At 43.6% G+C, this 15,709-nt stretch overlaps 1 protein-coding gene across 1 annotated transcript in view; it reads right to left on the minus strand.

The window, feature by feature from the left end:
- The window catches only part of adamts18 (ADAM metallopeptidase with thrombospondin type 1 motif, 18), a 53,264-nt gene extending 47,171 nt beyond the window's left edge, over positions 1 to 6,093 (minus strand). The window contains exons 1-3 of the mRNA XM_014126501.2: positions 5,707 to 6,093; positions 5,516 to 5,594; positions 4,445 to 4,764 (exon numbers count right to left, since the gene is read on the minus strand). Of these exons, the coding sequence (XP_013981976.1) occupies positions 4,445 to 4,764; positions 5,516 to 5,594; positions 5,707 to 5,808 (501 nt within the window). The 5' untranslated portion in view covers positions 5,809 to 6,093. The remainder of the gene's footprint in view (positions 1 to 4,444; positions 4,765 to 5,515; positions 5,595 to 5,706) is intronic.
- Between the last annotated feature and the right edge of the window lie 9,616 nt (positions 6,094 to 15,709).

Raw genomic sequence — 15,709 nt, forward strand, 5'->3', positions numbered from 1 at the left:
GTAATTTCTGTAAAAGAGGCCGTGGTCTCAGTATAACTCCCTGATAAAATAAAGGTTAAATAAAATTAAAATAAATATTTACTGCTATACACACTTTTTCTATTCATATACTGTCCATACTGTCAATACACACCATTCACATACATATATATTATTTCGATTCTGGACTCACATCCGGAAGCTAATTTCCTGCAACTCTGTCCATTTTACTATTGGGTTTTGTTCTGTCTATTTCAATCATTTATTCTCTCATTCTAATATTTCTAATACTGTACATTTCATATTATTTACACTGTTTATGCACACCGCATATTTTTTTATATACTGGACTCTTGACATAGCTCACTCTAGTATATCTACAACTGTACATATAATTCCTAGAATATCTTGTGTAAATTTATCCAGTGTAGATACGTAGAGATTGCATTTGGATTACTGTTACAGTGCTATTTGGGTTGTTAATTGGATTCGTTATGACATTTCTTAATTTCTTTATTTTTACTTTTTGGATTATGTGTGTATTGCCTTGTATTGCATCGTATTGCTGCACAGTTGGAGCTAGAAACACCAGCATTTAGCTGCACCTGTGATAACATCTGCAAAATCTTTGTACGCAACCAATAAACGTTGATTTGATTTGTTCTGCAACCATGTTTGTGCACGTCTTATACACAGAGAAAAATGTTCACTAAAGCAGCCATACCGGTCAAAACACTATCCTCATCTGATGACAAGCCAGAACCACTGTTGGAAAATAACATATTGTCTAACAAAAGCTGTACTGCATCTACTGTGCTGACACAGACGGGTCGAGGAATATGTATGGATTCTGCTTTCTGAAGTGACGACCACTTCAGCGCTTCTCATTCGTCTTGCGTGAGAAAACCCAAGCCTGTGACAAGAGCAGAATGGCGAGGGCCTGGCTCCCTCTCCTACTGGCATCTAGCAGTGGGCACTACATCACTGTCACCACAGAGACCACCAGGGAATCGCCCTCTGCAGCGCTCACAACACGACCGGCTCACGTCGTATGTGGCATAACAGCCTATGAGTTATGAGAGGGACGAGGGAGCCATTGTAACTACAGAGGCCCAACAGACGTTCCAATTTGTCCAGTCCTCTTATGAAAATGGACAAGTACAAATGCCCAAAGCCCTACCTAAGAATCCCTCCTCATGTATCAGGCTCAGCCCTACTCCCTGTATGCCCTGCATCCATATGGAGCCCATTGTGGGGAGATGGAGCCCATGGGACACTGAGCAGAGAGAGTTGTGGTTTACAGTAGGTCATATGAGGTGCTGAGAAAGAACTGATCTACAGCCATCTTGTTTATTTCAGGCCTGTGCACAGCATTTAAATATGATACTCTCCAGAGAAAAGTTAACTTCAGGACAATCATTTATGGCCACCACATCACCTATAACTCATGTTTTGTAATATATGTAGGACTTTAAAAATCCCAATAAACCGGTTAAATGACCAATACCACACCACGGGAAGAGAATGAGTGTATTTTTTTCACACAGAGAAACGTCTTGCGACTTACACCTCGTCGAGAAAGACAAATGTGCATGTTTGCTGAAATGTTTCCTTCCCTCAGATCATTGTTAATGGACATCACAACTGTCCCTGAGTGGTATTCCACGCGTTAGGGTGTCAACGACAACAATAAGGCACTAAACTAAATAAACAACTTGCTTTGAGGTGTCTGAGAGCAACAAGCTGGGGAATGAGAGAAAGAAACGGAAAAGGGGGAGGTTTGTTTTCACACTCATCCCCTAGTACCTGAGGGTCATTAAAAAGACCCCTAGTACACATCCAAACAGACTCAATTACCCCCCTAATTAGAACAGGTCTACAACTCCACAGGGGTTGTGGGAAAATAATACACCTAGCCCTCTCAGGCTAATTTCTAAAGCAAAGAACAACAAAAAACGTGTTCTCAGAATATATGTGGTTACCTAAGAGAAAGTGACCTGCTTTAATACCACAGGAAACACTGAAAGGAGAGATGACACACAGTGACCATATTTACATGCACCCTGTATTCCGGATGATAGCTCATATCCCGGTTTTGGTCTTACTCGGGATAAGCTGTTTACATGCACCCACTCACGAGTATCCCTGTATCTGTAAATAAACAGAATATTCCTAATTGGTTCATATGGGTTAAATGGAATATTAACTGAAATATGGACACTGACTGTAGGGCCTATAACCTCTCACATGTAGAGTAATAAAACATTAACTCTTGCAGAATTATGCATTTCTTGCTGTAAAATTATACAACAAATGTTAATTTTGTCTCGGCAACAGGAGTGGTGAAATCGGATTTCTTTCTTTCAGCATCTCTTGAGAAAACGTGAATGCGTGCGTAACGTGTTATCTTTGACGCTGTTATGCAAGCAGACTATTTCAACCACATAAAATATGCGCCCAAGACGAACGTGAAGTCTTATCAGAAGCGTGTTTCATCGTTTTCTCAGCTAACACTTCAACTTTAAAGGGTGTGGCTGTAACTGTATAGACTAGAGAGACACGCACCCTAATGTGGAAGAGGGGGCTTGGGAAAGGTCCTGGTCGAGTTTGTCATGGTCGGACACGCTTAGCCAGAGAGCCGGAATCCGCTGAAGGGGCAATCTAATGGCTCAACAGCCAAACAATATAGCTGGTCCACACACCAATGCTCCCGCCGTCCAATAAGATAATAAATGACATATTAAGGAAGGTCTCAGAGAGTGCATCCAAGCCTACTGGTCGTGGGCTGGAACAGTTCTTGTTGAGTTCAGTTCAGCTCTTGGGGACTGGTCCTTGTGAGGAAGGGCTGGCTCTGTCACCCAGTGTCCGGAGCGATGGCCTGAGGAGGACAGCAGAGCTCTAATTGATCTCTCCCTGCATCACAGAGGAATGGGAGAGCAGTTTTGAACTTGCACTACAGAGGAACTGAGACCAGCACGACCCTGAAAGAGAGAGTGACTGACGTCAACCACCGTGACCTCTGGTACCAGAGAATGCAGGCAGAGAACTCCTGTGTGCAACCAGCAATAGCTGTACTAGTTTAAAAAAAACTGGTGTCTTTAAGTCATTTGAGGTCAGCAGAAAAGAGAAAAAGAGAAAACACTATTGACACACAAAGGAAGTACATGTCCTTCTCATGAGGAATGTAATTAAAAACACCATGTTAAATTATTCAGGATTTACTAAGCAAATCCCCTATCCCCGGTCTTAATACAGAGTCTGCCTGTTCTTGATTTAAAAACAGAATCCCCCTCCATCTGCTAGGGGCATGATGCTGTCAAACAGTAGTTAAGAGAACCAGCGTGGGCAGACTGACGGACCGTGAGCCTGTCTGTCTGTGTGCCAGCAGTGGGGACCTACTGTACACTACCACAAAGAGGGCCTCCATACGCCCATAGAGAGATCAACCATCCCCCCTAGGAGCGCCACTCCAAACTTGGAATGAACATTCTTCTTCTTGCACAAAAACAATCAAGCTCTCACCCAAACAGGCTGCCAGTTATCCTCTGTTTCCAGGCAAAAGAAGTTGCTGAGGATCAATGGGGGATGAATGGGTCCTCATTTGTACTTAATCCAAAGCTCCTCGTGAAGGGGAAATGACATATGGGGTTAAACTCCTCCAGGCTATGCACTCTTTTAGTGTAACAGACAAACCTTCTTTCCGGTGCATTTTTTCGATCTTCCCCTTTTTTCAGTTTTAATGTACTACTGTAAAAGTAGGTGTTTGAATGTAGCTCTCCCTCCTGTCCGTCTGAAATCTAAAAGTAGAAGCACATTTTAAGAAACGATGGACTAAGTGAATTTCTGATGGCCCTCAGGTCATCCTTGGGGAAAAAAAGAAAATGGGAAGGAGAAAACAGATCAAAGAGTCCTTCCAGTCTATTCAAATGCTACTGCTCCCAAATTACATTGTGTCCTTGCACAGTTTTAAAAGAATGGGTCACTGCTGTTTTATTGTGGAGAAGCTACTACTAATGAAAGGGACAATACAAAGATTAGCACTGCCAGCCAAGCGGCTGAAACTTCACCCTGGGTTTAATTGCACTGAACAAGGGAAATGGGGAAGCAGGGCAAACAAGGGACAAAATAGCAGGCAGCAGAGGAGGTAGAGGCTATTGGCAAAAATAAAGGTATGTTTTATGGAGGCCTAGTGTCCGGGGTGGGACATGTGATCTGCGTGTCCAACCTGAGGGAGGAAATAGTGAGAGAGGCACTAAGGGCAGCAATTTAAAAAACAGAACTGTCTCTTCTCCACTCCCCCCCCCCCCACAAACACATTATTTTCCTCTTTCATTGCTTACATTGCATATTATAAAGGTGGTTTGACACAAGATGTAATCCATGAAAAGTCTAAATCACAAGAAAAAAAAACTGGTGTATGTTTCCTGACACAGGATAAAGTGTAACGACTCAAGGGGACACTTACCAAGCCAGAACATGTAGATATGGCTGCAGAGGAAGCTGTGAGGTTGTGTATAAATCCCTGATACAAGCAGTCCTGATGGGCTGGCTCCTGTGCCAATGTGGTGATGCCCTCTGTCCCCAGTACCTGTACTGTGAAGCCCTCTGCCACTACCATGGAAGGCTGTAAGTCCAGGTGCATGTCCCACCCGAATGCAGATAGTCTGTAGTGTACAGGGCCCCCCATGGACGGTAGGGACCTCTTATTCCGGCCTCGCCGCAGCATATCGTGGGACACATACCCACCCTGAGCATCCACCTCAATTGGCGTCACAAACACATAATCTGGAGGAGAACCACAGAGAAGGTCACTTACCAAACCCACATCCAATGGGTTCATCTTATTTGCACAAAGCATTTGCACAAATCTCAATTCCCTCTAGTCTAATTATACTGATCACAGTGTAATTGGTCAAACAGTGTCATAATATTTAACTGATTTATGAGGGGAGTATTAGACATCATCAAATCATGTTTCAGATCCAAAAGTCGTTAACGTTATTCCCCTATCAAAGCCTATATCGATCGAATAAACATTTATTCAATAAGAACACGAAGACACCCATTATTGAGGAACCGTATCAGACGCCACGTAGGCCTAATAGGAACGCCCAGAAACAAATCCAGATAGTTTTTTACAGTCACATCCACTCTCACTGGTAAATCAAAGAATGTAAATCATCTAAACTAGACCCGCCCCGTACCCGGCTGCTCAAGGAGGAAACTGCCGCTTCTGCAGGGAATTCCTTCACCGGCGCGTGGCTAAAGTTTACCAGCCAAGAAGATGAGAGGCAGTATGCGCGCAAGACACCATGAGCGCAAGACACCATGAGCGCTTTACCTGGCGACTCATCGATAAACCTGACACACCAAATACAAGTAATGCGTTTTATTAGTTCTGAACAGTAGCTATGTTATTGTTTCATTCTAAAGGATTATAAAAGTTACAGACTGTTGCAGACTACAATGCTGTTAGTAAACATTTTCTTATCAGTTATGGAGAGAAGTAAACAACCGGCCCGTGCAAAATACGAACCGTGATTCAGTCCACTGGTGTCACTGGCAAAAGTGGACGAAACTGAGTAAATGGAATGTGAGCAGTAGATATGCAGCGTCTGCAAAACGACAGGTAGGAACAAGTTAATGGCACAGCATGCGCAACAGTTTAGTGTAACAGGCAGCCTACTGCAATTTAAACGTATATCTGATTATACAGTTGTCACCTGCCTTCAATGTGTTCCAGAACCACAGAGTGGATAAAATCTTCACTGATGTGCAGCTGACAAGTGGGATAGGCAAAGTCCATATCAAAAGAAAAAGGCAATCCATGTTGGCATGCAATACCTCCTCTGTTACCTCCTCAGAAAACACAGAAGTAATAACCTGTGGCAGCGGATAATGCAACTGTAAGACATTGCTAATTTCTTTAGGTGCCTTTTACATATAATCACGTCAAGTCCGCCGGGTCCATTTGGCTGTGCATGGAGAGGTAAAGCGCACTCGTGCGTCTTTCTGAAACAGGTAGCAAATCGCCGGAGTGCTGACTGTGCTCTCTATAGTGAACAGTGACAGTCAGCTCCGGCAGACTGTAAAGCAGCAGTAGCACCCGCGGGTGGAAACGAAGCGGGGCCAATCAGCAAAGAGCATCATCTTCTCTGAGATAAGTAGCCTACTGTTGTGTAGGGAAGCTCTTAACTTTCTTTGGCTCAGTGTTGAGTTGAACAAATTCGTGCTCCCTACACACCCCGCTGGGCAAAAACGGGTTAAATCAACGTTGTTTCCACGTAATTTCAACCCAAACAAATATATGTGATAATGTTGAATCAACGTGGAAAACAAATGTAATTTGCAAAAAGTCATCATCATAAGATAATTTCATATTTTTGTCACCGAGTTTTGAGAGCTAAATCCAATGACATGATGATTTTTTTGTTGTTGATTTCACGTTGAATTGACCTTAGTTGACAACTAGCCAAATGTAAATCAAAACAAGACGTTGAACTGACGTCTATGCCCAGTGGAAATGATATAGAGATTTTAAATGAATATTGCAGGTAGAAGCAACTTTCCACATCAAGGAAGATACAGAAAGTATTTGATTGGATGCGAATTGTGTAGCCTATAATTCAAGGTCAGATTTTCATTCCACTTCTGGAGTCTTATAAGAAATTGCCCACCTGACTGACCTTTGTATGAAATGTAATTATAATTTTTCACTTACTTTTTTGAATTGTCAAATGTTATTTTTTGCAAACGTGATATTTTTTCACTTGTCCAGTGTGTGTTTACACTTGATTTGAACACTTGTTATGATCATTTTGCACTTGCTTTTTCCAAGTGTCAAATGGCATTTTTTGTTCCCGTGTTCTTTACACCTGTCCAGAGTGCATTTACAGGTGACTAGAACGCTTGTTATGGTCATTTTTACACACGTTTATTATACCTGTTCAGCCTATTAGGTAAGTAATGGCGTTTTTGTAGTTGTTTTTGGATAATTGCCGAAAAAAACTTATTTGCTAGAATTTAAGCATTTATGTATTGGAAAAAAAACACATAAAGGCTTCATAATTCATAAATGTAGCTTCATTTTAATTAGCTATCCATCATTTTTCCTTGTCTGAAGTGAGGTTTAAGTCCATGTGAAAAAACAAATGATGACACTTTCCATCCACCAGATGGGATTGTTTTGAGAAAAGTACCTACTTTTCCAAAACCCCATTTGTTTGATAAATAAATTAAAGCAATAATAGTCACTGTACTTTCCAAACCACAAAGGCTGGATTAAAATGTTTTCTAAAAAGGAATTTATAAACTGTTAAGGAGGCAGAGGAGGAAAGGACCAGGGTGCAAGTTCTGGTTTCTCATGAATTCTCCCATCCTCCTCCAATGTATTCCATATTGCCCACTTCCTAACCAGACAGTAGCAACAAACTATTAAAAAAAGGTGCTAATTTCATTCATCTACAACATTTTAAAAATGGTAGTAGACCTTTACAGGAGACATTTCCCTGACCATAGTCTTGCTCAAAAATAATGAGACTGTTTCAGTATGTAAAAAGTAACAGTACAAAACATACATTATTTTAGCAAACATAAAATAATAAGTGAGTTTTGACTGAATATATATTTAATAAATGTTTCAAAACAATACAAAATTACTCACATCAGGAATAAAAAACATTAGAAACAGAATAAACTAAAATAATTCTGTCTTTATTTCTGATGTAACAATTGTTCATGAAGCAAACATTGTATTACTTGGTGAAGGTGTGGTAGAAAGAAGCTGTCCATTTTCCTCCCCCTCCTTCATCCGTGGTGCTCGTTCAACATAGCATTTGGAGATTCCTGTGAACATCAACATCTTCCTAACAACAATTTAGACTAGACAATTCAACAGAATTCAGTCTTGTTCTTGTTGATGATCGGTACAACATGAGACAGATAGCAAGTAAGCAAGGCATGGTATATCAGACCGTATACCACGGGTATGAGTCAATATTACCTGTTTACTGTTGGTAACCAGTTTTTAATAGCAATAAGGCAACTTGGGGATTTGTGGTATACGGTATTTTGCCCCGTTTATCAAAAGTGTTGGAAAAACTTGTCTATAATCAACTGACTGGCTTTATTGATGTTTATAGTATTCTCTCGGGTATGCAATCTGGTTTCCGCTCAGGTTATGGATGTGTCACTGCAACCTTAAAGGTCCTCAACGATGTCACCATTGCCCTTGATTCTAATCAATATTGTGCTGCTATTTTTATTGACTTGGCCAAAGCTTTTGATACGGTAGACCATTCCAATCTTGTGGGCTGGTTAAGGAGTATTGGTGTCTCTTAGGGGTCTTTGGCCTGGTTTGGCCTGGGTCTTTGGCCTACCTCTCTCAAAGAGTGCAGTGTATAAAGTCATAAAATCTGCTGTCTCAGCCACTGCCTGTCACCAGCGGAGTACCTCAAGGCCCAATCCTAGCCCCCACGCTCTTCTCAATGTACATCAACAACATAGCTCAGGCAGTAGGAAGCTGTCTCATCTATTTATATACAGATGATACAGTCTTATACTCAGCTGGTCCCTCCCCAGAGTTTGTGTTAAATGCTCTAAAACAAAGCTTTCGTAGTGTCCAACAAGCTTTCTCTACCCTTAACCTTGTTCTGAACACCTCCAAAACAAAGGTCATGTGGTTTGGTAAGAAGAATGCCCCTCTTCCCACGGGTGTTATTACTACCTCTGAGGGTTTAGAGCTTTAGGTAGTCACCTCATACAAGTACTTGGGAGTATGGCTAGACAGTGCACTATCCTTCTCTCAGCACACATCAAAGCTGCAGGCTAAAGTTAAATCTAGAATTTGTTTCCTCTATCGTAATCACCCCTCTTTCACCGAAGCAGCCAAACTAACCCTGATTCAGATGACCATCCTACCAATGCTAGATTATGGAGACATAATTTACAGATCGGTAGGTAAGGGTGTTCTCGAGCGGCTAGACGGTCTTTACCATTCGGTCATCACATTTGCCACCAATGCTCCTTATAGGACACATCACTGCACTCTATACTCCTCTGTAAACTGGTCATCTTTGTATACACATCGCAAGACCCACTGGTTGATGCTTATTTATAAAACCCTCTTAGGCCTCACTACCCCCTATCTGAGATATCTACTGCAGCCCTATCTACTGCAGCTCCTCTTTTCAGTTCCCTGCAGCTAGCGACTGGAACGAGCTGCAACAAACACTCAAACTGGGCAGTTTTATCTCAATCTCTTCATTCAAAGACTCAATCATGGACACTTACTGACAGTTGTGGCTGCTTTGTGTGATGTATTGTTGTCGCTACCTTCTTGACCTTTGTGCTGTTGACTGTGACCAATAATGTTTGTAGCATGTTTTGTGCTCCTACCATGTTGTGTTTCTACCATGTTGTTGTGATGTTGTGTTGCTACCATGCTGTGTTATCATGTGTTGCTGCCTTGCTATGTTGTTGTCTTAGGTCTCTCTTTATGTAGTGTTGTGTTGGGTCTCTTGTTGGGATGTGTGTTTTTGTCCTATATTCATATTGTATTTATTTATTTATTTATTTTAATCCCAGGCCCCTGTCCCCGCAGGAGGCCTTTTGCCTTTTGGTAGGCCGTCATTGTAAATAACAATTTGTTCTTAACTGACTTGCCTAGTTAAATGAAGTTTAAATAAAATAAAATAAAATATGGCCAATACACCATGGCTAAGGGCTGTATCCAGGCACTCCGCGTAGTGTCGTGCTTTATAGCTAAGTTAGCCAAGTTGAGCAAATAAATCTCAGCTTGCTAACTAGCCTAGCCAACCAATTACACAACAAATATACACAAAGTAAACAATTATTTTCCAAAATAAAGATAGTCTCAACCAAATGACAAGTACAAAGAACTATTGCTCTGATCCACAACGTAACAACCATTAGTTACAGGCTAAACAGAAGTATATTGCTAGCTAGCTAACTAGCCATGCTATTTCAATGAAAATAAGCTATCTAGCCAGTGTCAGCTTAGTAGTTGTAATGCTATGTGGAAATAGTTGTTTTAATTTCTTCCTCCATTTTTCTCACCAACGCCTTGCCGTAGCGTTTACATTCTGTAAATGTAATTTACTCATTTTAACAATTTGATCCATATTTAGAAACATCTCCTCTCTCCCTGAGTAAGCGATTCGTCGCAACAGGCTGGAAGTCAAACAAAGTCAAACTCACAGAAATTTATGTGAGAGGGGCTACAATGTGGTACTTTCAGACGCATGAAATGTACCCGTTACTACACAGGCGTTCAGAACGTGTGCAGTGGCACAATTTCATGTGTCTGAAAGTACAATATTCAAACGTTCGAATCACCTGAACAGGTGTAATGAACGCATGTAAAAAATTACCATAACAAGCATTTAAATCACCTGTAAACACACACACTGGACAGGTGAAAAAATCATGTTTACAAAAAACAACATTTGAATCTTGAAAAAAGCAAGTGAAAAATGATAATTACATGTATTAAGACGTTTTGAAACTCTTGGCCTTCCATATAGCGCCGAGACTGCCGCGCAGCTCCCCCGGGACTGCCGCGCAGAATAAATAGAGTATCAACCCATGGAGAGAAGCACAATATTTAATGTTAGTTTAGTTAACACTACCAACGTTTCCGTTTACTGTGGCAATTGTGATAGAATCAACTCAATTATTAGCCACTTTCAATGCATCATACTGAAACAAAACAAACTATGCAAGACTTAGTATGCAAAACTAACTATGCAGGATATTTTGTTGTAGGATTCTATTGGATTGACACGCACGACTCAGCCCGTAATCTACACAGACCGGTGCGGTATAAACAATCAGAGCTGAAGTAGGCCTATATGCAATTTTAAACTGGTTGGTTCGAGCCCTGAATGCTGATTGACTGACAGCCATGGTATATCAGACCGTATACCACGGGTATGACAAAACATTTATTTTTACTACTCTAATTACGTTGGTAACCAGTTTATAATTGCAATAAGGCACCTCGGGGGTTTGTGGTATATGGTCAATATACCACGGCCAAGGGCTGTGTCCTTAAGAACAGCCTTTAGCTGTGGTATATTGGCCATTCGATCTCCAACTGTCACAGAGTAATGAACGTGTAGGGTTCAGGAGTCGGGACGAGAGAGGCAGGCAGCGTTTCTCAGCCAGTCGAAACCATGAATCAGCTGGCATCATTTTTATGGATATAAACAAAGAAATCTCAATTGAAAAAAGGTCAAACAAAACAAAGTGCAGCTAGTTTGCAGTCTTTCCAGCTTCAGTTTGAAGATATTGTGTTAGTTGTGTTGTTGGCTAGCTCCTCTGAACAACAGTGCCCTAATGAATTTTCTTTGCCAGGTGAAATCGTGCCTCATCAGCTCATTGTTATGGATGCATACAAATAAATGTCTCTAGAAAACAGCTTACACAAATGCAGTTACTTTGTTATTCTGTCTGCACTGTTTGACATGACTGTATGTTAGCCGTAGTTGGCTAGCTAGCAATCAAGGGATAAGAACGCTGCCAGCCAGTATGGCATTGGAACATTTAGAAACAACGACCGGGTCGCGTCCATAGATACAGAACAAAAAGACTGAACGACTGGGTCACGTCTCTGGCAACCGAACCAGTAGAATGAACGACCAGCCATCTTGGGTAGCAACCCTACATTTGTTTCGGGACTATATCTTGTGGAAGGATGAAATAGTATGAATAAATTCATAAAAATATATTTTTTTATGAAAATATCTAAATCATTATTTTAATATGTTGGTAACCCGTTATATAAAAGTTATAATCCCAGAGAAGCTGGTGTTTGGAGGATATATTGGCACAGTTTGCCGTACCAATATATCCTCCAAACACCAGATTCTTGGGCATTATCACTTAAATACACCATTGCTATTTATGGCTTCTGTGAAATTTACTTTGAACTGGACTGTTTACAGCATGAGCAGTCATGAGTAGATGTGCTTGTTTTGAGATCAAAGCGAGAGCTGCATGTAGCTACGTGCACACATTTTGTTAATATCCTTTGCTAGTTAGTGAGTTATTAGCCCAGTTATAGATCATTTGAAGTCAACAAGTGATTCCTTCCTGCAAGAGCACAACACATGTACATCTTTGAAAAACTTAAAGGGGCAGTGGTGTAATGGGAGACAGGCTTGAATAATGTAAGTAGCCAATAGACAGGCATAATTTGTCTGATTCTCTGTAATAATGGTATGGGAATAATAATGTGTTTTATTTTGTAAAGTGGTTTCTTGCATCAAACACCACAACAACATTTTCAGTCACCTCCTTGTCTGAAGGACAAGTGGATAAATGTTAAGCCCAGCATGTTTTTTCAAAAGCCTACATTGAACACCACACATTGGGTGCTATTTCCATGTTAAAATGTTATGTGAGGCATTTTCTCCATAGTTTTTTTTAATCAAGGCTCAGGAGAAAAACCAGATACAGACAGACAGTTTCAAAGTAAAAAACAGTTCATTACAGAAACAGGGGGGCAGGCAAACGACAGGTCAAGGGTGAGGTCAGTAGTCCAGATGTCACGTCCTGACCAGTAAAAGGGGTTATTTGTTATTGTAGTTTGGTCAGGGCGTGGCAGGGGGTGTTTGTTTTGTGTGGTTCGGTGTTTTTGGTTTATGTTCTCTATTTCTATGTGTATATCTAGTTTTCTATTTCTATGTTGGGGTTTTGGCAATGACCTCCAATCAACAGCAATACTACTACTAGCAAATAAATACAAATGACACACACCAATATTGGAGGCCATATTTAGTTGGATTTGTTTTCACTTGTGTTTTGTGGGTGGTTGTTTCCAGTATAGTCTGTGCACCTTACTGGACTGTTTTCGTCGTCAGTTTATTTTGTTTAAGTGTTTTCTTTAATAAAGAAAGAAAATGATCACTTTACCCGCTGCGTTTTGGTCCACTCCTTACGACGCCACTGACACCAGAGCAGAGTCCGAAAGGTACAGAACGGCAGGCAGGCTCAGCGTCAGGGCAGACAGAGGTCAGTAATCCAGGGTGGTGTGACAAGGTACAGAATGGCAGCAAGGCTCAGGGTCAGGGCAGAATGGTCAAAAACCGGGACAGCTAAAAAACTGGAACTAGAGAAAGACAGGAGCATGGGGAAAACTCTGGTAGGCTTGACAAAACAAAACTAACTGGAAACAGACAAACAGAACACAGGTATAAGTACACTGGGGATAATGGGAAAGATGGGTGACACCTGGAGGGGGGTGGAGACAAGCACAAAGACAGGTTAAACAGATCAGGGTGTGACAGTACCCCTCCCCCCTCTAGGGACGCCACCTGACATCCTACCTGGGCGCAGAGCTGGTTGAACCTGGTGCTGGCATTGAAACTCAGCGGTGAGGCCTGGGTCTGGGATGACCCTAGCGGGGACCCAGCACCTCTCCTCCAGGCCATAAGCCTCCCAGTCAACCAGGTACTGGAATCCCCTGCCCCGCGGCGAAACCTTCAGGAGGCACTTCACCGTGTACGCCGGTTGGCTGTCGATAAGACGGGGAAGAGGGGTGGGCCTAAAAACAGGAGACAAAGGGCTGTGAGACATAGATTTTAATCCTAGACACATGAAAAGTGGGATGTATATGTAGGGTACGGGGCAACAGAAGACGAACAGCAGAGGGGCTAATAATCCTGGAGTCGGGGAAAGGGCCGATAAAATGGGGGGAAAGTTTGCTGGACTCCACCCGGAGGGCAGATATCGAGTGGACAGCCTACCCTCTGCCTGAGATGATATCGGGGAGCCGGAGTCCGGTGGCGGTCCGCTTGTTGTCGATACATGGAAGTGGTCTTGAGAAGAGCCGACCGGGCTCTCTTCCAGGTACAGCGACGGCAGGGGACAAACATCTGGGCCGAGGGTATGCCGACCTCTTCCTATTGTTCCAGGAAGAGTGGGGGCTGATAACCCAGGGAACACTTGAAAGGCGAGAGCCCAGTAGCAGAGCAGGGGAGGGTGTTGCAGGCGTATTCAACCCACACGAGTTGCTGGCTCCAGGTGGTGGGGTTGGCGGAGACAAGGCAGCGAAGAGTCGTCCCCAGGTCTTGCTTGGCTCGCTCCGACTGGCCGTTAGACTGAGGTGTGCGGAGGACAGGCTGGCCGATGACCCAATGAGCGGGCAGAACGCCTTCCAGAACCGGGAGGAGAACTGAGGACCCCAGTCGGAGACCATGTCCACTGGGAGTCCATGGATCCGGACCATGAGCTGAGCCGTCGCTTTGGCAGAGGGTAGCTTGGGGAGAGGGATGAAGTGGGCGGCTTTGGAAAACCGGTCCACTACTATCAGAATGGCTGTGTTTTCATCAGATGGCAGGAGACACGTGACGAAGTCCAGGGATATGTGAGACCAGGGACGGTGAGGGAAAGGTAGTGGTTGAAGGAGAACAGCCGGAGCTTGCCGAGGAGTCTTGTTCTGTGCACAGATCATGCAGGCGGCGACAAATGCGGAGACGGGACCATGGTAGGCCACCAAAAGCGTTGCCACACAAAGACCAGGGACCGACAGAAGCTTGGGTGGCAGGCAAGCCTGGAGGAGTGAGCCCACTCCAGGACCAAGGAGCAGACAGCATCAGGAACAAACATCTGATTATCTGCCCCCCCCCCCCGGGGTTCGGCTGGGAACGCTGCGCCTCACAGACCTGCTTCCTTATTCCCCAGCTGAGTGCCGTCACCAGGCACGAGGTGGGAAGGATGGTCTCGGTGTCCAAGGTTGTAGCCACGGGGCTATAGCGGCTTGACAGCGCATACGGCTTGATATTCTTGATCCCGGTTGTTAGGAGAGGGAGAAGTTAAACCAGGTGAAAAGCAGGGCCCAGCTTGCCTGGAATTGAGGCGCTTGGTGTTGCAGAGATATTCCTGGTTCTTGTGATCCGTCCACACAATGAACGGATGATCCACCCCCTCCAACCAGTGTCTCCACTCCTCCAATGCCATCTTCCCCACGAAAAGCTCATGGCTCCCCACATCGTAATTCCTCTCCGTGGTGTTGAGGCGATGGGAGAAGAAGGCTCAGGGATGTAACTTGAGGTCCAGGGCAGAACGCTGAGACAGGACATGCCCCACTCCGACATCCGAAGCATCGGACTCCACCACGAACTGACGGGACGGGTCAGGATGAACCAACATGGTAGCTGTGGTGAAGCGGTGCTTGAGGTCCCGGGAACGTCCGGTCCGCAGCTGGGGACCACGTGAACAGAACCTTGGAAGAGGTGAGTGCAGACAGGGGGGAAGCCAGGATGCTGTAACCCGGCGATAAAAGTTGGCAAATCCCAGGAAACGTTGCAGCTGCCCTCTGGACATAGGCTGGGGCCAATCACCACCGCTCTCTCCTTCCCGGGATCCATCTGTAAATTCCCTACAGAAATGTTGCAACCAAGGAAGGGGATGGTGGATCGATGGAATTCACATTTTTCCGCTTTCACAAAAAGCTAGTTCTCCAGGAGGCGCTGGAGGACTTGTCGGACGTGGAGCACATGTTCTTGGGCTGAGTGGGAGAACACGAGGATGATGCCGAGGTAGACGAAGATTCAACGGGTTCAACATGTCACAGAGAACATCATTGACCAGGGCCAAGGAACACAGCTGGAGCGTTGGTAAGGCCAAATGGCATGATCAGATATTCGTAGTGACTGCTGGCCATGTATCTGCACCAGGTGGTAGGCGTTCGAGAAAACGCCTACCA

Source organism: Salmo salar, chromosome ssa11 (genome assembly GCF_905237065.1).
Source record: "Salmo salar chromosome ssa11, Ssal_v3.1, whole genome shotgun sequence".
NCBI lineage: Eukaryota > Metazoa > Chordata > Actinopteri > Salmoniformes > Salmonidae > Salmo > Salmo salar.